This window comes from Triplophysa rosa, linkage group LG1 (genome assembly GCF_024868665.1).
Source record: "Triplophysa rosa linkage group LG1, Trosa_1v2, whole genome shotgun sequence".
In the NCBI taxonomy this organism is placed as follows: domain Eukaryota; kingdom Metazoa; phylum Chordata; class Actinopteri; order Cypriniformes; family Nemacheilidae; genus Triplophysa; species Triplophysa rosa.
Genome location: NC_079890.1, coordinates 31,287,806 through 31,310,320, shown reverse-complemented (window position 1 = coordinate 31,310,320; position 22,515 = coordinate 31,287,806). Strand labels below are relative to the sequence as shown.

Below are 22,515 nucleotides of genomic sequence, written 5' to 3'. Positions count from 1 at the left end.
TGGCAAGGTCATAGGGGTCCTTTCCCAGGGAACACAACGACTGCTTAATGTAAATGTTGACTGATCTTCTTGAGCCATATTGTGCTAAAACTGAACTGAGATGGATTTCAACAGCTGTGTCAGTCAGTACTGGATGTGGAAAGAAGCTTTCCAAAGATAATTCATGTCATAGAGACCAGAAGAATAAAAAGAGCTGCTGATAGGGCTTCAGTCCAACACAGAGAATGTAATAGAGTTGTTGAGCACCAAAAATCAACACCACCTGCCAGGAATTGATTCTGTAGTGATTCTATATTGGGATTCGAGGGTTTTAACAAATAAAAAAATACCACTGCCAAACTTTTACTGAAAGCATTACCTGTGCCAATGACTACGTTTACATGCACCCTCATAATGCGATTATAATAGGATTTTGGCAATATTGCGATTACACTTGTAAACGCAATCATTCGATCTAAATAATGCGATTAAGCTCATAATCGCAATAAGCATAATCGAAGTAACATATGCGGCGTACGCCGATTTTAATCGCAATAAGAAGGCATGGAAACACTTTAATCGCATTAATGGTGCTCTGAACAAGGTGCGCATGTGCTTCTGTCATAAATCTTAAGCACAAAGTCATAGTAAACATGACAGTCTAAAGTTTTACCATCAACACAACTTGCTGTCAGCAGTCTCTCCTTCTTATCTTTATACAGATACAGAGAGAACGCAATGACAGCGTACACAAACAAAGGCATTTTCATCATATTTCTATACTTATCATACCGCCGAATAACTATAAAAACACATCCGGATGAAGGCGTTTAGCATTTGACGCGAATATATTAAAACGATAGCCAGTAACATGCACCTACTGTACCCGAGAGCATCGTTTGTGCTCTGTATTATAGCAAATAATCTGACTAATAAAACGTTCATGTAAATGGGAGCAAAGAGGTGTTCTCATGACATGTAAACATGTTACTGCATGCGATTAAGTCCTTACTCTGATAATTGGAAATAATCGCATTATTGATGCGCATGTAAACGTAGTCAATGTTTTAATGAATTTTGGGTAAAAACTGTATTGTGTTCGTTTAAATACATCTCAATTGTATTTAAATACAATTTGGCCATTAAAAGCCCATGGCGGTCGACCACTGTACCGGATAGACAGGGTAATGCCGCTGCTCAAGAAACACATGATAGAATTTCAGAGTGTTCAAAGCGTTGCAATAAAAAGACTCGGGGCTCTAAATCGCTTCCTGGCAGTGTCCATTATTAATGGGAGGATGGTACCAGAGAGAGATTGATCTATACGATATGCCAACTATGCCACAGACTGGCAGACAAGCCTCAATGTGTCAGCCTAATGAACTGGTTTTAGCTTTTTCCTCTGCTTGTCATTTTTAAGCAAATCGTGTCAAATAAGCATTCATTTGAATTTAACAACTCTGTATAGATCCAATTTGCTTAAAGCGTATTAATGTATATATCAACATTATACGAGCTATCAGCCCCCCTGCTGTTTGATTATATGCATCAGCCATTAAAACCCATGTTGTTCAAAGGCACGAATATCCATCATTCACCAATCTGAAACTGTGAAACTAATCTGTTTTTCTAATCACAGTAAGTTGCAACAAAACCTGTTTTACTTATTATGGATGTCACTACCAAAAATATCCCAAAGGCCTTGGAAATATACATCAGTGATCATGTTTCCATTAAAATATGTGGTAGATTATTAACAATGCCAAACCTACATGACGCACTCAAGTTTTTACAGTATGTACTTCCAAATATGTAGTGTATAGTAATGCGGAAGTACATCACGTTACCACATGCGCAGCGTGCTTATACTGCAATATGATGACAGGAGACACGACGGGCGCAATTAAAGTTGCCTGTTAAAGTGAAAACAATCAAAGGCTAATGCAGGCCTATTACCTCACGCTGATAAAATGCCTATTCTAATTGCTATGGAGAACACAAGCATTCAAAGTAATTAAAAGGTCATTTAAGGTGGACAGATTTCAGTTTTTTAAGTAACCGGATGGTCTGAAATCAGCGTGTCAGAGTGAAACACCGCCACCTATTGTAAATGTATTAAAACTGCAATTTGTAGGTGAAAGCGATATAGGGACTACAGACATGCAACCAACTTTCATCAAGCCAAAAAATAGAACAATAAATCCATCCTCTCTGCTGCACCTGCCCGATATTGATTTATCCTGTCTCTCCATCTTTTTCTGTCATTCCTTGCTCTCTTTCTTTCTCTCTCTCCTGATTGCATGGTCTCTCTTCCCAACTCTCCCTTCACCTTTTCTCTGCTTCTGCCAGCATCACTAATAACATTTCAAAGAATGATACATACAAATTTGACTCTTACGGGGGCAAGTGACTTATCAAACCTGACAGCATCTGGTTTATCAACTGATGGGAATTGGTAACGGTGTGTGTGGTGTGCATGCACAAACACACACACACACACACACACACACACACACACACACACACACACACACACACACACACACACACACACACACACACACACACACCACACAGGCTTTGGTTGACTATCCGTGGGGACAGTCCATAGGCGTAATGTTTTTATACTGTACAAACTGTATATTCTATCCCCTATCCCTAACCCTATCCCTAAACCTAAAGATCATAGAACACTTTTTGCATTTTTAGATTTGTAAAAAATATTGTTCTGTACAATTTATTAGCTTTTTTGTCCCTGGGGACCTCAATTTTGGTCCCCACGGTGACACGAGTCCCCATGTGTTGGTGTGTATTCAGGTTTAGGTCCCCACCGGGATATACAAACATGAACACACACACACACACCTTGTAATCACTGGGTGGCGACTCTATCTCTCCAAATCCATAATCCTTCTGTCACTAACTCTAAGGTCAGAGATATCTAGAGATATCCAGAAGTGTGTTTGTGTCTGTGTATATAAGAAAGACCTTGTACTCAAGTTTTCACAGAGCATGCAGGTCAACGCAGATTAATCCCTACAAATACACACTCCCAGAATGCACCATGATTGTTTCCACATTTTTTCTTTCTTAAAAAGCAAAATGTCACAGACTACCGACTTTCCAGGGGAACCTTCTGACATCAAAGAACTCCTACGGTCAATATATCGCCACATCATGCTCAGTCATGTCAGTGTTCTCATTTTCTCCCAAATGTCACGACGTATTATGTAACTGGCAAGCTCAATTTTAGTATCCCCTATGTTTGTTCATCTGTAGTTACAGTATATAACAAAATGGTACAAATGTATTCTTTTTTGAGTTTTAGCATATATTTTGTTTGGTGTAATTTTACAGTTTGCTATATAAAGGCACATATGAGACACAATGAGAAAAGAGAGATGAATAATGCAGGCTGTGCAACACATATCACATAAATAACACCCCGCCTCTGTGACTGAATATCTTAGAGCAGCACTGAGCATCAGCATGTGTTAATCATTCAGTGCACACATACTATGAAGTCAGAGAAATTTGGGACCGGAGCACATTCCTTAAGGGTGCGTGTGTGTGACCAGCCATAATGAGATAAGCGAATGTATATAACCCGGGGTCTTTGAGATAAGAGGGCATGCTAAGTGTTGTTAAGTGAAAACCGTGCATATGTGAGTGAGCCTGCTCCAGTCAAACGTACGTACCTGTCTAGCCAGGCTGACAGAGTCTGAGGTGAGTCTGTCTCGAAGGTGAGGATCCAGCTGGGCAGCAGGTGCGATCTCCACCACTTTCTGATGTCTTCTCTGGATGGAACAATCCCTCTCATACAGATGAATAACATTTCCATATTTATCACCTGTGAGAGTGAAAAACACATTTGGAGAGAAAGGAGAGAGTATGTTTTAGGTTTTGAATCCCCAAAATCACTTTTATCCTGTTCTAATGACATCATTGGTGGCAAAACAACAACACAAACATATGGATTTTATGACATTAGTTGGTTTGTCTTAAAGGGGTCATATGGCGCGAATACGTGTTTTTCTGTGTCTTTGGTGTGTTATAAGTTGCCCATGCATGTATTAGACACGTAAAATTGCAAAATTAAAGTGTCGGAACAAAAGATGCATTCTATCTAAAAGCGAATGCTCACCCAGACCTGCCTGAAACACCTCGTGTAACCACACCCCCACAAATCTACGTCAGTTCGTGGTATGATTTGACTAAGACCCCCAAATGTATATGCAAGTAAGGTGGGCGTACCTGTCAGTACAATTGCTCTGGAACCTGATGTTCCGAATATGGTAAGAGGTGTTACATTTCCGTTTCCGCTTGCAGTATTTGACCAATCACTACGCACTGGTTAACTGGCCAATCATAGCACACCTCGCTTTTCAGAGCGATGAGCTTTGTAAAATATTCACGCATTTCAGAGAGGCGGGGCAAAGAGGAGATACAAACATGCACGGTATGTGGAAAATACAGCGTTTTTGAACCTTCAATCGTGTATACACATTGCATAACATCTAAAACAAACGATAATATTCGTTTTAGCCGTGTCATATGACCCCTATAATCCAAAACACTGCATCATGTTTCAATTAAAAAAATCTAAGAACAATAACTATACAGATAATGAAAACTATATAACTAGCATCCACACCAGCGGACAATGAATGAAATTATGTTGATTTAGCTTGAGTTTATTTAACTTCAATGTCACATTTTATATTTGCAAAGCCCTGTAAATAAAGTACAATTCCATTGGTTGTAGTGTAGCCTTCCATATTCTCTTCATTTTAATAAGCTTTATAGTTATAAATAAGGATGCACCGATATGTAAATTTTGGCTGATAACGATAACCAATAATTCTTTAACATTGGAATCCGATAACCGATGTACAGTATTGGCCGATATATAGTGTCTAAATATTAATATAAAATTCCCTAAGACTGAAACAAAAGGCAAAAAGTGGACAATGGCTTTTATTTGAAAACATTGACGGCAGAAAACAAGGTAACCATTAGCAAAGTCCGTTTACGGAAGTCGTTCCACTTGGCGGCCATGTTTGCAACACCTCTGAGCAGCTATTTACGTCATAGCAAGTCCACAGTCCTATCTACTTGAATGGTGTAAGGCAGATATTTCTAAAATAGCTAGCAAAAATCACAATTAAACAGTTGCCTCACCTACTGCGCCTGCGCACAGGCTGGCAAGCGCCTCACGAGAGCCCCGCCCCAGAGAATCATCAGTCATTATTGATTGACGATTGGCTCGTTTTACTGGAAGGCGGGACTTCCTTCGCTAGAGCGGCCATATTGAGCGCCGCATTCCTCGCCATCCATTGCAACGGCAGTGGCGCATCTTGTTAATATTAATATCTTTGAGTTAGTTCTCTTTTTTCCCCTGAAAATCATGTCCCAAGCCTACTTTACACTAGTTAACGATTCTTTAAAGAGTACATAACATGAGATCATGAAAATTACATTTCATGCAGTGTGTAATGTTGCCGTGTTTGAAAGGTAGCAGTCTGTCAAGTTGTAAATCCGAAGGTGAATGAATAACAAAGTTATTGGCTTGGAAAAAGGGAGTCGACTCTGAATCACGCAAACGAGTCGTCCCTTGTCCGATTAGCGAACGGCAGCGGATTTACGTCACTACATATAGTCCCTGCCTACGTTTTGCTAGGACTGCACGCGAAAACTTCACTCTTCTCCCCCAAACACTGTAGCTGTGAGCCTCATTCGCGGTAGACCAATCACAGCCGACTAGGTTAGCGGAAAGGAGGGGATTAGACAGATAGATCGCGGAACGAATCATTTGAGAGTCAGTCAAGAAGTAAGGTAAGAATAACTGCCTATTATTACGAAATAATAGTGTTTTTACACCTTCTATGTACATAAACTTGTTGTTGGACACTCCATAAACCAAAGTAGGACCTTAAAAATCCCTAGTAATGTACTCTATAAATTTCTAACTTTTCTGGTATATTTTTTATTTAATAAACAAATTATAGATGTTCTTCCAGAGCAACCAAGTAAAATGTTCTTAATAGCCACATGTCTAACAGGTCTCAAGACAGAGAGCATTCTGACAGCAGTCGGATTCAAACAATATGCTTTTGTTATTATAATTAAAACATTAATAAATACTGTATCTACATACCGTACCTACATCAGGGCTGCACGACAATTTATCGCGATACCACTAAATCCTATTGTAATCGAGCTGGCTGCGATATGCAATGTGTCGATATTTTTTGAATGCGTAGCTTGTCCGTGAAGCACGGCTCAGGGATCAGTAGGAAATGCTGCTCGATCAAAAACAGTGCGAGTTTGAGTCGCTTATAATGTGCATTTGAGAAAGCAACACCCGTCAAACATGATCATTATAAATATACTTTATTATCATAAAAATACCTGATGAGGCTTGAGTAACAGTGATAAAAAGATGTCCATAGGCATTTCCTAGATTCTAGAACGTGTTATGGTCTTCTTCTGCAGTGCGTATTTGGAGTTTCTGCACGAGAGCGTCCTCTGGCTTTCGGATGCAGCAGCGTTTTCCCGTACTTCACTCAAAAGCTGTGCATAAATCACGTGATATTTATCGTCGGTTTATAGTGACAGCCCTAACCTACATCAACAATGTTTTGCTAATAGCAGTAAGTGAATGATCACGACAGAAAGATAGTACTGTACTGTATTTTAACTGTGAGCAATTTATGATTTATCGGCCATAATATATCGGCCTAAATTGTATTTTACGATAACGATATGGCCGATAATTTATCGTGCATCCCTAGTTATAAATATCATCCTTGTGGTGAATGGACCTTTATTCTTCCCCTACTTAGCAACTTTAGCCCCCCTTAAGCATCATATTCATTTTCTTACCATTGTGTAAATAATCAAATTAAAATTAATAACGTTTAAGTGCTTGACCAGAGCCTGCTTTCAACCATCATAACACACACAAATCTAAATCTAACTACTTGAGGCAGCTAGTGAAAATACAGTGTTTTCTGATCCTCTCCTTTCATTTATATGTAATTGCACTGACAATATCTCAGCTTGTTAGCATCTCTACATGGATTCGATATTAGATTCATTGAGGAGACTGACAAAAGTTGTGTATTTTAGAGAGCGACAGGCAGAATGGTGTTCCCTGGACACACACAGAGCCCTTCTCTGTTAACAAGCCCAATTTAATTCCAGCTGTATGTTATCGACTATGAGCTCTGTTCCAGACAAGCAAATCACACCTAATGAGCCAAATATACTCTGATATAATGCTTGAAATACACCACCAGAGAGAAACTAACAGATCACAGAAAACAAATGTGTACACACATCCTAGAGACTTCCTACAAGTAAAACTTCTGCCAATAAACCCCCACACAAAAATGTGCCACATGTGCCTCAATATACTCACCAAGAATTTGCACTTCAATGTGTCGTGGTTTCTCGATGAACTTTTCAACAAACAGAGCACCGTTACCGAACGCAGCGAGAGCCTCTGAATATGCTCTGTGATAGTTCTCTTCTAGTTCCTGCAAACAAACACAACATTTGTTAAGTATTACAATCAAAATTATGGCCATAAATAAAGAGCTATTAATATAACAAACACTATTAAATAAACATTAAACAAGTTTTAGTTTAGAAGCCACATTTTGTCAAGACATTCATCTGATGTCACAAAGTTAAAGAAGTTTGGTGTTTTTTAGTCTTAGTTTATCTTATTATGTTTCTGGACACGTTATGTTTTCTGAATGCTACAGTTTGTTTTCATAACAAGTTCTTTTATCTCAAAAGATAAAGTAAAACTTTACGACCCTTTTAAGCCTACAAGTATTTTGGGGTACGCGCCTGTTAAACTGAAATGAAATCCAGAATCGCAGAGAATAAAAAAACATTTCTCAGAGGAACAGAGTCTCTCTAGTGCGTTGTGGCATGCAAAGGTTGAAATCTGTTTATTTTGGTATCTCTCCTACAGAATACGTGAAGAAACCAAACGAAGTGTCTCTAGAAACCTCGGAGCAGGACATTTAACACTCTTTATAAGACTAAGCTTGTTGTCTCAATAAGCCTAGTAGACACTGGCAATACTAAACTGTTTCCACAAGTGGCAATAAATACATAAAATGTACTTTTTATATCTAGCTAACGTGTCAAAGTGGTAAAGTGTTGTATTGTGTAGTTATCATCTCATGCGCATGCCCACGGGTCATGCAGAGGACAGTGAACATCTATCGTACTGTAATACAACGTATAAGCATGCAGTATCTCGACACATGAAATAAAACAGTATATACATAAGCAGAATTCGAGGTTCATTAGAGGGATTGTTCACCCAAAAATGAAAATTCTGTCATTATTTACTCACCCTCATCAGGGAGGGATTAATGTAAGTGCCTAGGGCACTAGACCAGCAGGGGGCCCTGGCAAATTTGATACGTGTACATTTTTCATTTATTTCATTTTCTCAATAAAGAAGTGCTGAATACTGTGGAATAAAATGATTATTTTTGCAGTTGTCAAGTATTAACTGTAGCGAATAAATTAAATAAATAATCCTAATGCATTGCCGCACTGTTGAGAGGGACATCTAGAGGAGAGTAAAAAAACACTGTGTAATATAAGCGTGCAGAAGTCACGTGTAGAAGACAATAGAAGGCAAAATAACAAAATTAGTTTAAAACCACAGAAATGTGTCAAAGACATCTCAGTTCGCTGTCTTTAATGGCCATTGAATGCAGTCTTGTGAGAGCTGGATTTGGATTTCGTTATGGAAGAGTTTTCTCTGAGAAACCAACCAACTTTTTTATTAAGATAACGTTAAATGCTTGTCTTCTTAATGTAGAAATTTAACTTATTCAAGGCATAGGCTAAACCTATTCCCACATAATAGGAGAGGTCAGAAGCTTTTTTAGGTGTCGAGTACAGCGAAATATAAATAAACCAATTTGTGTTGTTTTTTTGTGCATTTTACACAGATGTTTTTCTATTCTGGTGAACTACTTTTATATAGTTCTATGTAAACATGCTCTAGACGGACGTGTTTAACTGTTATATCGTCTCGCGCCGTACGAGGCGTCTCTCACATAAGCGCCAGGGTTTTAATACGCTGTGTCAAATTGAAATTATTTACATTTTTACACTCAGCGCAGCTCATCAATGTCCGTTCCACAGCAGTTGACCAATCAGAAGACCCCGTGTCGTAAGATTTTGTTTATAATAGCAACTTGGCATATGGCAATTTCTGTTATCAAAAGAGTGCCACGAGACCCTCGCGGTTTGCGCTGCGCTTTTTCAAACCATTCCTGAGCGCTGTGTCATGCGTTTTTGGACGCAAAGATGCGTTCTTTGCGAACCACTCCTGTGTATTTGGGCATAGGTGCAACACTGTTCTTGTAAAATATGTGATGCCAGGAGGTTTGAAACGTCCGTGCCCAGGGCACATCAAAGTCATAATCCATACCTGGCCCTCATGTCATTTCAAACCTGTATGACTTTCTTTTGCAGAACACAAAAAAGATACTCTGAAGAATGTTGGTAACCAAACAATGGTGGTACATTGACTTGCATTGGTTTTGTGTCCATAACACAGAAGTCAGTGGGTACCACCATTGCTTGGTTACCAACATTCTTCAAAATATCTTCTTTTGTGTTCTGCAGAAGAAAGATAGTCATACAGGTTTCAAATAAAAAGAGGGTGAGTAAATGATGACAGAATTTTATTGTTTTGGTGAACTATCCCTTTAACAGACATGATCTCCACTGGGAGGGTGGATGAGGTTTAGTGGACTAGCCTTGTAATATATTGCATCTATCAGACTAAGTGTGCAGAGCACTTTTGGTCATGATGTCTTCTGCTGTTCAACAGCCTAATATCCAACGAGAAAAAGCGGTTCTTGAGTCGTGTGAATCTAGCGAAAAATTACTTTTGAGCCCTCGAGGGGAACTGGGGAAAACAGGTCAGAGGAAAGGTGGGCTACTCCTTAAAGGTTTTGCTGGCAATTTTTTTTATGCTAAAAATACTTACAACATATTATAAAATATATAGGCTGAGCTCCCAAAGGTTGTACGGTAAACATTCTGTAGTGCTTTTAAAACATTGATCTGAGTCAGAGCACTTGGCCTTGTGGGCAGTGCTCTGACATACAGTATGTGCTGCGATTGCACTTCAGGCAACCAGAGTTTGAGTCAGGATCGTGGTCCTTTCCTGATCCCCTTCTAACTCCCACTTCACTTCCTATCTGCTCTCCTACTGTCCTAAACAAATAAAGGCTATAGACCAAAAATAAATCTGATCTGTGCTCCAATGTGTCAGTTTTGTCCTCAACTTATGGTGCCAATGGAAGTCAAGAATCCATGTGCATTTTTAGAGACAAGGGTTGCTGTGCTGCAATATGCAGTGTTCAACACAGTGGTTTAACCTTCATGTCAGTGGCCAAGCAGTTACTGAATCAGTAATGTTACTGGGAAACTCTCCAAAAAACATTTGTTTATGTTGATGAAGCTGGGAGTGCTCGTGCCAGCTTTTAGGAGTCTCCTCTGGAACTGAAGGTACAGTATTGTTTGGCTTTTAGTTTTTTAGGACAAGTTAAGGTGCCAAAGGAGCATCTTGTGCTGTTCAACTGAATATGTTTCTTTAACCTCAAACAAATCACTTTTTTCCACTGTGCCAGAGGTAAAACAGTACACAAAAATTATATACAGTATAAGTTGAAGCAAGAGTTCTTAACAGTTTGGGGTCGAAAAGGTATCTAGTCAAGAACAACCTGAGAGAAAGTAAAAAAGTTTAATTTAATTTTACAGAATTATTTATTGTGCTTAAAGGGATAGTTCACCGAACAAAAAGTAAAATTCTTTCATCATTTACTCATCCTTATGTAATTCCAAACCTGCATTACTTTAGTTATATAGAATATATTTTGAAAAACGTTCAAAATTGGCCTCCTTCGACTCCCACTATATGGACATAAAACCCCTCGAGACATTTCTCAAAATATCTTCTTTTGTGTTCCACAGAAGAAAGTCCTACACGTTTGGATTGACATGAAGGTGCTTAAATGATGGAAGACTTTTAATTTTGGGGTGAAATATCCCTTTAAGCATTTAAAAGTAAATCTTTGATTTAATCAGACATTTCAGCATAAGAGACATTTTAGTAAATTTAGTAAATTACATAACTTTGTACTTTTAAAGTGGAAATGAACCATCCAGTCAAGTCAACATCATTACTGTTATTACTGGAAGCCAACCAACCCCGATGACGTCAACGTCAGCGGTACTGCAAGATGGCGGCACCCTTACTACAAAATCTATACAAAGGCATCCTTTTTTCTTTTAACTGGTCACAGTAATCTGGTTTACTATATCATTTTTGATTGAAGTGGAAACCTATTTAATAAATAATGTTAACTTGACTGGGTGGTTCATTTCCACTTGCATGGTTCTAATATCTGTTTTATTGCTGTTTATTCATGAGGAGGTTTGTTGTTATTTAGAAGGCTAAACTACTTTGATCATCAAAGTAGTCAAAAAACAATTGCATACCTTTACAGAGCAAAAAGAAATACACAGACCTCATATCCTCTGACCACCCTCATGCCACGGCCCCCTCCTCCATACGCAGCTTTAAAGATGATGGGAAAGTCGTATGTTTTAGCAAATTCCTGAGCCTCCTGCAGAGAGGAGATTGGAGCGTTTGTCCCGGGAACCACTGGAACACCTTTACACAGACAAACAGATTCAATTATTTATACACTGTTCTACTCTACACATACAGTGGAGTCACTGTACTAATTTCCAAAACCTGAGTGTTTGAGTTTGTATAAACATAACATTGTCTTAATTACTACAGTTAATAAATAGAAGCACAACCCAGACAACACAAAACAATGCAAACAACATGTGCAAATAAACAATATTATCAGCAGGCACATTATATTCATAGTGCATTCCCCAGGTGTTCACACTTTTTAAAGGAAATCAACTTACAAATAGCTAACTTCATATTATGCTGGAACAGGAGAATATATTTTCAACTTAATACTGTAATAGCTAGATTTACATACAGTAGTTCACAACAAAAGCAAAATGAAGAATGTGGAATGAAGACTGTGATCTCAGAGGTAAAAGCATGATCTGTGTAGAAACACACCTGCTTTCATGGCAAGGGCACGAGCTTCCACTTTATCCCCCATCTTGAGCACAACGTCTGGGGAAGGACCAATGAATCTCACCCCAGCATCAGCACAGGCCTGGGCAAAGTCTGCTCGCTCGGATAAAAACCCATAACCAGGGTGGATGGCATCTACGTTATTTTCCTGACAGGCAGAAAGAGGAAAAATGGAGAGGCAGGGACAGAAAAAGAGAAATAAGAGTGGAATAAAAACATCATTAGCCATAGCCAGGGATGTGTATGCTACACAGCAGTCGGCCCTAATTATTCTGATGCTGGAAAATACTAATTTCATTAAAATCCCAATCAGACAGAACTTGAAAGCCGCCTCTGTCTGTTGGCTGACTGTGTGCAACATGGTAAATGCATTGGAGAAAGCCTAATTATTCGGAGGCTGTCTGCTGAGGTTAGAGACGATATAGTGTTGGCTGCGTGTTCAGTTTCATTATGGTGTGGTATCTGTGTGTGTACTTCCTAGTGTTTGTGCATTATTAGTGTATTGTTGTGGCTAAGCTGCTGGCTTGAGAAATGAGCTGCCCGTAGCATAATGAGACAGAACCAAAGGATCTGAATCTGGTTGGCATTTCTGATGCCAGTCCAAAAAAATAACGAGAATAAATGTATTTTTCAATCATATAGACAAGAAGTATTCTGTTTTGAATAATAGTAGTGTTCAGAAAGGTGAATGGCCTTAGAAATGAACATATCGCTCACTTTAGCTACTTTGATGATGTCAGGGATATGCAGGTAGGCTCCAACAGGGGGCAGGCCTTTCCCGATCAGGTAAGCTTCATCAGCCTTCTGTCTGTGCATCTGTCCGGTGTCCTGCTCTGAATATACAGCCACTGTTCGGATGCCAAGTTCTGTGCATGCCCGGAACACCCGGATGGCTATTTCACCTGATGGGTGAATAAGAAAAGTATAAGAATAAGAAATCACCCCCAAAATGACAATCCTGTGAAACACACACAAAAGAAGAACTTGAGAAATCGTTACACTGCTCTTTCAATACAACAAGTTAGTGACCATGTCTGTCAAACACTACAAAAAAAAACAATCATCAAAAAGCAATAAAAACATCTGCACTGTCCAACAGTCAAAGCCATATGATAACTAGGGTGAAAATGTTGTCATCTGTTTAACATTTAAAATATATATGCTGTCTTTTTTCTCATCACATCAAGCTGAATTTAAATCATCAACTAATACTGACGTGTAATACCAAGACGTGTCAGAAGCAACACTGACGTCAAACCTGACATTTTCTTAAATTTGACTCTGCTTCTCACATAAAGTGATTGTATGGCTTCAGAAGAACTGCACAGATTGTGTTTTATGTTTGGAATGAGGGTGAGTCAAAAATTTGAGAATTTACATTTTTCATTACTGCTTGTAGCACTTAAACTACAGTACATTTGCAATCTCATTAGCCTTGGCCTACATTTATGTAAACCATTAGAGCACTAATCCTGGAGTCAAACTTTTATTTTCAGTCTTTTCACAGTTCGCAAAATATCTGATCAAAAAATTACGAGCCTTACCTCTGTTTGCCACCATGACCTTTTTGATTGGTCGATACTCCGTGCTTAGGGGAGCCAAATGGGCAAAACGAGAGGATATGCCCACCCTCCTCCTGAAGAGCAGGATCGCTCTGGACCCTCCTAAACGCAGGAGCATCCTAGAAAAGACAAACTGAAGGATGAACAATTCTACCGTCTGTAATAATCCCTCATAAACTGGCCTATGAAAAAAATAAACTGGCCAGTCAGTGGAGCTGAAAAAAATGACCCACTTCTAAATATACAGACAGATCCTTGGTATCTACAGCAACCAACGAATTGTATTTTTACATTTTCTTCTTTTATTTTTCACTTGATAGACACTGCTCATTTGTTGTGGGGTATGTAATCAAAATGAATATGAATTCAACAAAAAATTCAACTCTGCATTGTAATATTAAAGGTATTTTAGTATTTGTTGTAACTAGTTCAATTTCTAAAAATCTTAATTATTATATTAGTAAACCCCTGATATGCTATTGTGAAATGAACCCTGTTAAATCCTAGTCGTTTTAAAAGTTAAAGTATTGGCATCCACTGGGGGTTACGCATATCAACATGGCAACCCGGTAGCTTCACCTCCTGCTGGTTTAGCACTCCATCAGCAATTCAGTCATATTAGCGGTGGCGTCCATATACATATTTTATACCTCATTTTGGCACCCCTGGCTGCAGTATAATAGTGTTTTCAAACTCATTACAATGGCGTACCAGTCCAAACATCCTGTTTGTAGCTTAGTGTTAAAAAGTGAATGAAGTGACTCGCGTAATTTTGAAATGTTGTGCTGTATGTTTTGGAGAACGTTCGAGTCGAGAATTACCTTAACAAAGGTACAGTACATAGTCGGATAAATGATGTCTTTAAACTTTAAAGGATGATTTGCCAAAGCAGGATGGATACTCCGCACCTCAGTTCTTTCGTGAGGTCCATTGAGGACTCTCCAGTCTCCACTTTGTCGTATTATGACGCAATCACGCACGACCGCCAAATATTGATAGGCTTATTTGATTGGAGCATTTATTTACATTGACACAAACATATTTCAGTCTGACATGCGCTATATAACAAAAGGTTTGCCTGCGCTATCGTCACTCAATTTACCCCAGTTTGGCTGCAACTGATTTTTACAAATCACATGCTTTGATTATTTTGAATCTGCTTTTATTAATGAGTGACTGCTGCCACCTTGAGGTCTTAAGTGAATTTACAGTCCTTGTGATTTGCTTAGGTGTAATGGAGAGCTTGAAGTTACGCAATGCTGGTTCGAAATTTCTCACTACCTGGACTACGTAATGAATTCATGTATATTAGAAAGGGGATGAGATGGCCGAATGACGTTTTTTTGTGAGGTAAGCAGTGGCATACTGTTAACTGTCAATAAGTCCATTGATAGATAGGCACACACAAACACAAAGTTTCCCTTTTGTATCGTATAAATGGGACCTTCGTATGACTCGGAAAGTTTCACATTTTTCTCTACTGGTTAATTTGTATTGCTTAATCGAAACTCTAAAGTCTTTATGTCTTCGTCTGTTTTTATAACGAATGTGCTGATCTTAGCAAAAAGTTCAAGATTGCCAGCATTTTCTGTTTGACATTTTCGCAATTATCTGTACAAACAGTCTGTACCTGTACCTATCTCGGAGCATGTTTGTTTGCGTAAGCATGGCATGCGTGTGACTTGAGTATATCAAGAGAAAGGTTTATCACAGAGCTTTTGAATGAAAATGACAGGATCAATGTGGTAAGTTATGTGTCAGACCTTTAAAGTAGAAGAAAGTCCTCACAACCTTTGTTGTTGCTCATGGTTTAACAGTAAGTGTAATTATGATAGAAGACTCATAATGTAACTGCTAATTATTATAATTAAATTTTCCTTTCAGGTATATTTGAGGTCATTTAGAGTCACTGCCTCCCCTCATGTGACTAGGTGTTTTATGAAAATCATTGCGTTACATATTACTGTAGGTGTGTATGTGGGAAGCAAACTATGAATCATGCTGAGGAACGCTCTTATCTCACTGTTTTACTTTCATTTTGTCTGTCTCTCACCTACTCAGTCTCACAGATGGCAGACATATTTAAATGTATTTTCTCACCCACCTGCCTATTCAGAGTATGCCAACCTTTCACATAGAATTATATTATATAGCTTAACATGTTGCATTTTTCTTTGTTTGGCTTCAGGCGAACAGAGAAACTTTGAAGTAGGGCTGGGCGATATGGCAAAAAAAGTAAACTCGATAGTTTTTTTCTATATTGATAGATAACGATATTTATTTCGATATATATTTAATTAAAAAACTGTATTTAAATAATCTATTTTAAATACAGTTTATTAACAAAAGTTGACCTTTAACAAGTTAAAATTCAATTAAATGAAATGCACTGTTGCAACACAGAGGATATAAGGCCACAAACAACGTGTACCAGTTCATTCAGTCTCATTTTGACTCAATTGACTCGTTAAGTAAAGGGAGTGTTCATTCACTACATTCAACCAATGAATGGGCTCCGTTACTGTGTACATTCGAACGCTATTGGCTCAGCACCTGCGCACATACATACCGCTGCAATAATGTCTCCCTCGAGTAGTGGGTTTTATTCAATGCATTCAGTGAACCTTAAAGACATCTCACATAAACTGTAGTACATTTCTTTAATCATGCAAGCATCTTACATACAAGGTTCAATATTTTAATGTGCACACAAACTCACTTCATTACATCTCTAATCTGTACAGGGCAGCGCTGGTTTGTTTCATATGCACCAGCTCATGTTAGCAGATATGTTAACGATGGATATAAAAATGTTTGTGCGAAGTAACTCGCTTGCAATTGCGCCTCAAGTTTGTTTCGTTTAACCGGCGATTGCGAAAAAACAAGACACTTGATAAACCGCGTGATGACAACTCGAGGTTAGTTTCACCTTTGTTTCCGCTTCCAGTAATGTTTTCCTCCTCATGTCGAGTTTTCTTTGCCAAGTGCAGTATGAAATGTACTTTGACGCGCATGATAAAAGCTGCACGCGGACTGACTGTTGTTGCGTTTATTTCTGCGTTCTGTTAGACTGTAAGATTAATCCATATCGAGTCAAAATGCCAATAGCTTATCATCGTTTTTGAAATACATTCTATCGCGATTCGATATGATATCGTTTATCGGCACAGCCCTACTTTGAAGACGCTAATTTTTATTGTATGTGCAAGAATTATTTTTTAAAATATGTTAGAAATAGATCTATCTGTGGGTTTACAGTAAGTAGGACTGGTTACACTAGTGTGTTTTGGGTTGTTTACCATCCTAAATCACAGGAGACCTCCCTAGAAATATTCAGCATAAGGCTTTATTGTCTCCTTGAGTACATACATGAGTCGTTATGCCTGTTTTATTGTCTGTTTGACTAAACTTAATTACTAGGTACAGTTAACCCCCCCCCCACGTTTAATGCTAAATTAATATTAGTTTTTAGCAATGCTTGTTTGTCTTATAATGCACACAACACACAGAGGTAGTGCCTATAGATATTTGCAAAAGATATTTACCTGCCTTTGGTAAGTAAATGGTAACTTCTTGAGTGGCTCTTTGTAGGTTAAATGTCATAGACATCAGTGGATGGATCAGAGGGTTTGAAGCTCATAAACATAGCAATACTTTGAACTACCGAGTTAGTGGGTGATTAGATGTCCTTTCATCAAGACTTTTGTGTCAACATGAACTTCGATCATGTGGGAAAATCCAATGAACAACCTAATTCATTTCCATGTTGACGACTACATCAATGACAAAATCCAGTGAAATTAGTGGGCAGTTTAGAGTTGAGCATATCATCTCTTCTGTCTCAAAAAGGAACAATATATTCTTTATTATAAAATAAATGGTTCATATCCTTGAGGCTGCGCCACATTGTAAATATACTTTTGGTATATGGATCGTGCCTAACAGCTATGCTCACTTTATTTATAATATAGCACAGCCTCCGCTCCCTTACAGCTGAAGTTTATACCATAATTTAGATGGCCGTGGCTGACCTCTGCACCCACTAAGAGCTCCACAAGGGGCAATTATCAAGAAAATAATATAATCAGCCAATTGGTGCCTTCCAAAATTGCTCAGTTACCGTTAAATGACTCTGAACGCTGCCCTAAAAGGCCAAGATAGGTAAAATCAACACTTTTAACCACACAATCTAAATGGAGCCCTGCATCGACTGCACTTTTTTGCCACTATTTGTTGCTCGGTTCTCTTCTCTTTCGACTCTCACCTCTTTTTCCACCTGAATGGTACTTCCTGCCTTGTTTGTCCATTAGAGATCTCACAGCGAGATGCGCCTTTACGTTCTCAGCAACGCAAATGTTCCTCCATTAGAGTAAAGAAAACCCGCTCAAGCAGCGCAAGCACAAATTCAAATAAAACTTTATGAATTTACAATCTGAGCTAACATTTTAGCATTCATTTGGAAAGTAAATATAGACAGGAAATGCAATAAAAGTGGTTGACTTAAGTTTTCATATTGCTTCATCCTAAAATGTATGCAGAAATTTTGTTTCAGAATATTTGATTTATTAAGAAAAATGTGATTTTGTTTGATGCTTGATGGCAAAAGTGAAATTCTATTTTTTAGACACTGTTTGCACTGTGAAAGACTGATTTCCCGCAGTGTTTTTAATTACTAGACAGACTATCGATGATGACGTCACTGCACGTGAGAAACCTGGCAAGTCTCAAGCTTCCATGTAAACGCGATTTTCTGTGTAGCTGGTTTATTGATATAAAAGAAACCTGTTTTCACGTGTTTACATGCATAAGCTGATTTTTTTATATATATCCGTTTATGCTGTTATCTTTCAGTCAAATCCACCTTTTATGAGCTTTAAGTGGACACTGTGTTCAAATATTGTGGTCTTTTCCTTTGTTTGTTTCTCTGGAGTGTTTTTGTAATCATTAAACAACAGCAGACTGAACTCTGTACAGAGTTTTTATGCCATCGGATGTTGAATGATGACTGAGTTAATGATAACAAAACAGATTTGATTAGCCAAGTTATTTGAATACCATTCTATTGTAGATATGCAATCAGATACGCAATCACATATGAGGCATTTTGTTTTGATCGTTTAGGTAGAAGGACCACACATCAAATAAGTATGCACAATGGTCACCTTTTTATTGGTGATAGTTTGGCTTTGATTGAACATTATGAAGACAGACCGGGGCTAGCTGTCACTGTTGGACTATGAGTAAATAAACATTTGGAGTCGAAAGTCCAGTTGTGTTTATTTGTTTCTTTGAAACACTTTGGTCTTAAACATTTTTTTAATGAATTATGTCCTCCAAACAAAGACGTCAGAAAGTTTTGTTATATTGTAGCTGGAAAAAAACATCAAATGAAACCGCCATTCAGGCAAGTGTCAAATATAATATTTTAAGCTTAAATGTGATTTTAGTATCTGTTTTTAGACAACTTGGGGCATGTATGTCACATGCATTATACAGTATGTCGTATGTTGTATAAAACATTGATTTGGTTACCTTGTTCTTGCTATTTGCTATTTCATGTTTTGAAGCTTAAATTTAGCTGCATAGTCTAGACCAGTGGTTTCCAAACTGGGGTACGCGTACCCCCGGGGGTATGCCAGGTGACGGAGGGGGTACGTGAACAAAATCCTGAAATCTACTGTTTACTTAATTATAACGCACCTGACAATCAACCAGTCATGTTTTTCTCACAAGCTAAATATAAAGACGTGCTCCCTCTAGTGTACACACAGCAAAATAGTCACGTAGTGCCATAAAAGGTCAAATTCATGACATCCAATCAAAAAATATGCGTCCACTCATGCGTAAGCGCACGTCTTTACGTACCGCATGTAATTCGACTGCACGCGGCTTGGAACGAAGCAACAACTGCTTGTTAAATTAAAATGGATAAGTGGTTGCAAAGATTTAGGCCCGCAGCCACAGAAAGAAAATCGACTCCCAGCAGCTCAGATGATCCACAGTCCTCTGACCACACCCCCGGGTCCCTCCAACAGCACTTCGGCTGCAGGTGTAAATCAACCACCCGCTCCGGTTGACACCGACACAGATAGCGATGCATCGGAGACTACAGCGTCAACTCAGGTTCAGCAGTTCACAGAAAGACGATCAAAAAGGCGTAAATATGATGAGAAATACATTTCATATGGATTTACTTGCATTGGCAGTGACGAAAATCTCAAACCACAGTGCGTTATATCTGCAAAAGTACTCTCTCATAACTGCATGAAGCCAGCGTTTTTGTGCAGGCATTTAGAAACAAACCATGCGACTTCGAAAAATAAACCGCGAGAGTTTTTCGAAAGACAATTAAGACAACCCGGGAGTAGTAAGGCCCTTATAACAGCGTCAGAAAACCTTAATAAGAAAGGACTGGAAGCATCCTACATGGTGAGTTACAGAGTGGCTAAAACGGGAAGATATACTTTTTTGCAAACCGTTGGAAGTAGAGCAACTGGAGAGGAGATTTTCAAAGTTTTTAGATGGCTTTGTAACATCACATGGACTTCAGTGGTTAAATTGTGTGGGCATTTGTACTGATGGAGCGAAAGCCATGACAGGCAGGCTGAGTGGACTGGTAACACGTGTGCAAGCAGTTGCGCCCTGTGCGGTTTGGGTACATTGCAGCATCCACAGAGAAGCGCTGGCCACCAAAGGAATGCCTGAACGTCTTAGGGAAGTTTTGCAAGATGCTGTAAAAATTGTAAACTTTATTAAAGCAAGGCCTTTGAATTCTCGTTTGTTTTCTGCATTGTGTAATGAAATGGGCAGCGACCACGTCACATTGTTACTACATATAGATGTACGATGGCTGTCCAGGGGCAAGGTTATCACACGATTATTTGAATTGAAGGATGAACTTAAAGCTTTTTTTATCGACCATCCCTTTGCATTGAGTAACCGCTTACATGACGAAGAGTGGCTTACAATATTGGCCTATCTGGGTGATGTTTTTTCTCTTCTGAATGAGCTGAACATCTGATTGCAGGGAGTTGCCACAACCATATTTAATGTACAGGACAAAACTGAGGCCATGATCAGAAAGTTTGCTCTCTGGACTAATTGCATTAACGAGAACAACACCGAAGCCTTTTCATCATTGCATGATTTTTTGCTAGCAAACGAACTCAGCCTTACTAACAGCGTTAAGCGTGACATAATGAAACACCTTTCAGAGCTGTCTTCGCAGTTGCGCAAGTACTTTCCCGAGACAGACAATTCAAACACCTGGATTGGCAATCCATTCTCTGCAAACAGCACAGCGCACCTTCCTGTTTCTGAGCGAGAGAGTCTCATTGAAATCTCTACGAGTGGCGCTTTGAGAATTGACTTCGCACAAAAATTACTGACAGACTTCTGGATAGCTTTGCATGCAGAGTATCCTGCCTTAGCCGATCGCGCTTTGAAAACATTACTGCCCTTCTCCACAACGTATCTTTGCGAGAGTGGATTTTCAGCACTTGCCCACATAAAGAACAAATATCGACACAGACTCTGCATAGAGAATGATTTGAGACTCAGACTTTCTCCGATACAACCAAACATCACAGAGTTATGCAAGTCATTTCAAGCACATCCATCTCATTAAACAGTGAGTCATTTATTTATATACGAGTCATATATCATTTATTGTTTGATAAAAGAAAATTACATGTATTTAGAATGCAAATAAAAAAATGTTCGAGACCACAATTGTGACTGTAAGAAAGGGGGTACGCAGAATGATGTTAAATCCCTGGGGGGTACGCCATTGTAAAAAGTTTGGGAACCACTGGTCTAGACAATTTAGGTCTTATTGTGACAATTTGACCCCAAGGTCAATATGTGAGCATATGTCGCCCAGGCCTGTGTGCCAGACATTTGGCCAAAGGTTATACAGTTAATGTGCAAATAAATTGTGGAGAAGTGCACACACAGACCTAGATTTAGTTTGGGTATTCCACTGTCGTCTTCCCTAAAACAATACTCCATGTGCTTTCAAACACTCCCCCTAACTCATATACATATCTCATATGTCTATAGTATATATGAACAAATCCTGTCTGTTAAACAGAAGCACATAATAATTGAATGCTCAGATCAGAGTAGCAAAGTATACACATGTTAGATGCACTGAAGAGACGCATCGTAACACTGACATACTTGCATGACCACGTGCACATGATCTCTGAATACAGGGAGTTTTATCCCAACATTCTTTCGCCATTTTTACAACCTCGTGCTTTTATAAACGTTTATATTTTTTTCTGTGGACTAAAAGCCTCAGTCACCATTCACCTGCATTGCATCTTTTTTGCATGTTGTTGAAGTGAATGATGACTGATGCTGTCAGTCCCTGTAACAAAGACAGTTTTTTTTATTTATTATGGGGTAAACTGTCCCTTTAAACCACACATCCAGCTGTACTCACTTGTCCAGATGAATCCAGATTCAGTCCCAGCTTAGTCGAGATGGGCAGATGTCACAGTGCACAAATTGAACGGGCCAGAAAGTTCCTCCGCAGTCCTGTCGAACAATGAGTAGATCCAAAGGCTGTATTGCACATTTATGGGAGCTTTGTATAGCAGCACGTGAGACGGCGTACAGTTTTTCTGTCACACCGAACTGCTCTGACTGTGAGACCGTAAGGCCTGATCCTGTTAATCTCTTTCTGTGTATCTCACTTCTAACCTCTGTCTCTATCTTTCTCTCTCACTGGATCCAAGCTTTCATCCTCGCTCCGATTACGTAATACTTACACACCCCCAAGCGCACGGG

The 22,515-nt window shown here is 38.9% G+C and overlaps 1 protein-coding gene across 1 annotated transcript; it reads right to left on the bottom strand.

Annotated features, from left to right (window-relative positions):
* Positions 1-1,121: 1,121 nt before the first annotated feature.
* LOC130549340 (pyruvate carboxylase, mitochondrial-like) lies at positions 1,122-22,440 on the bottom strand. Its single transcript, XM_057326569.1, has 8 exons — positions 22,169-22,440; positions 13,702-13,838; positions 12,875-13,059; positions 12,140-12,305; positions 11,562-11,707; positions 7,403-7,520; positions 3,678-3,829; positions 1,122-1,172 (listed from the first exon to the last, which is right to left on the bottom strand). The coding sequence occupies exons 2-8, from the start codon at positions 13,835-13,837 to the stop codon at positions 1,122-1,124; spliced, it is 954 nt and encodes a 317-aa protein (XP_057182552.1). The 5' UTR covers position 13,838; positions 22,169-22,440.
* Positions 22,441-22,515: the final 75 nt, after the last annotated feature.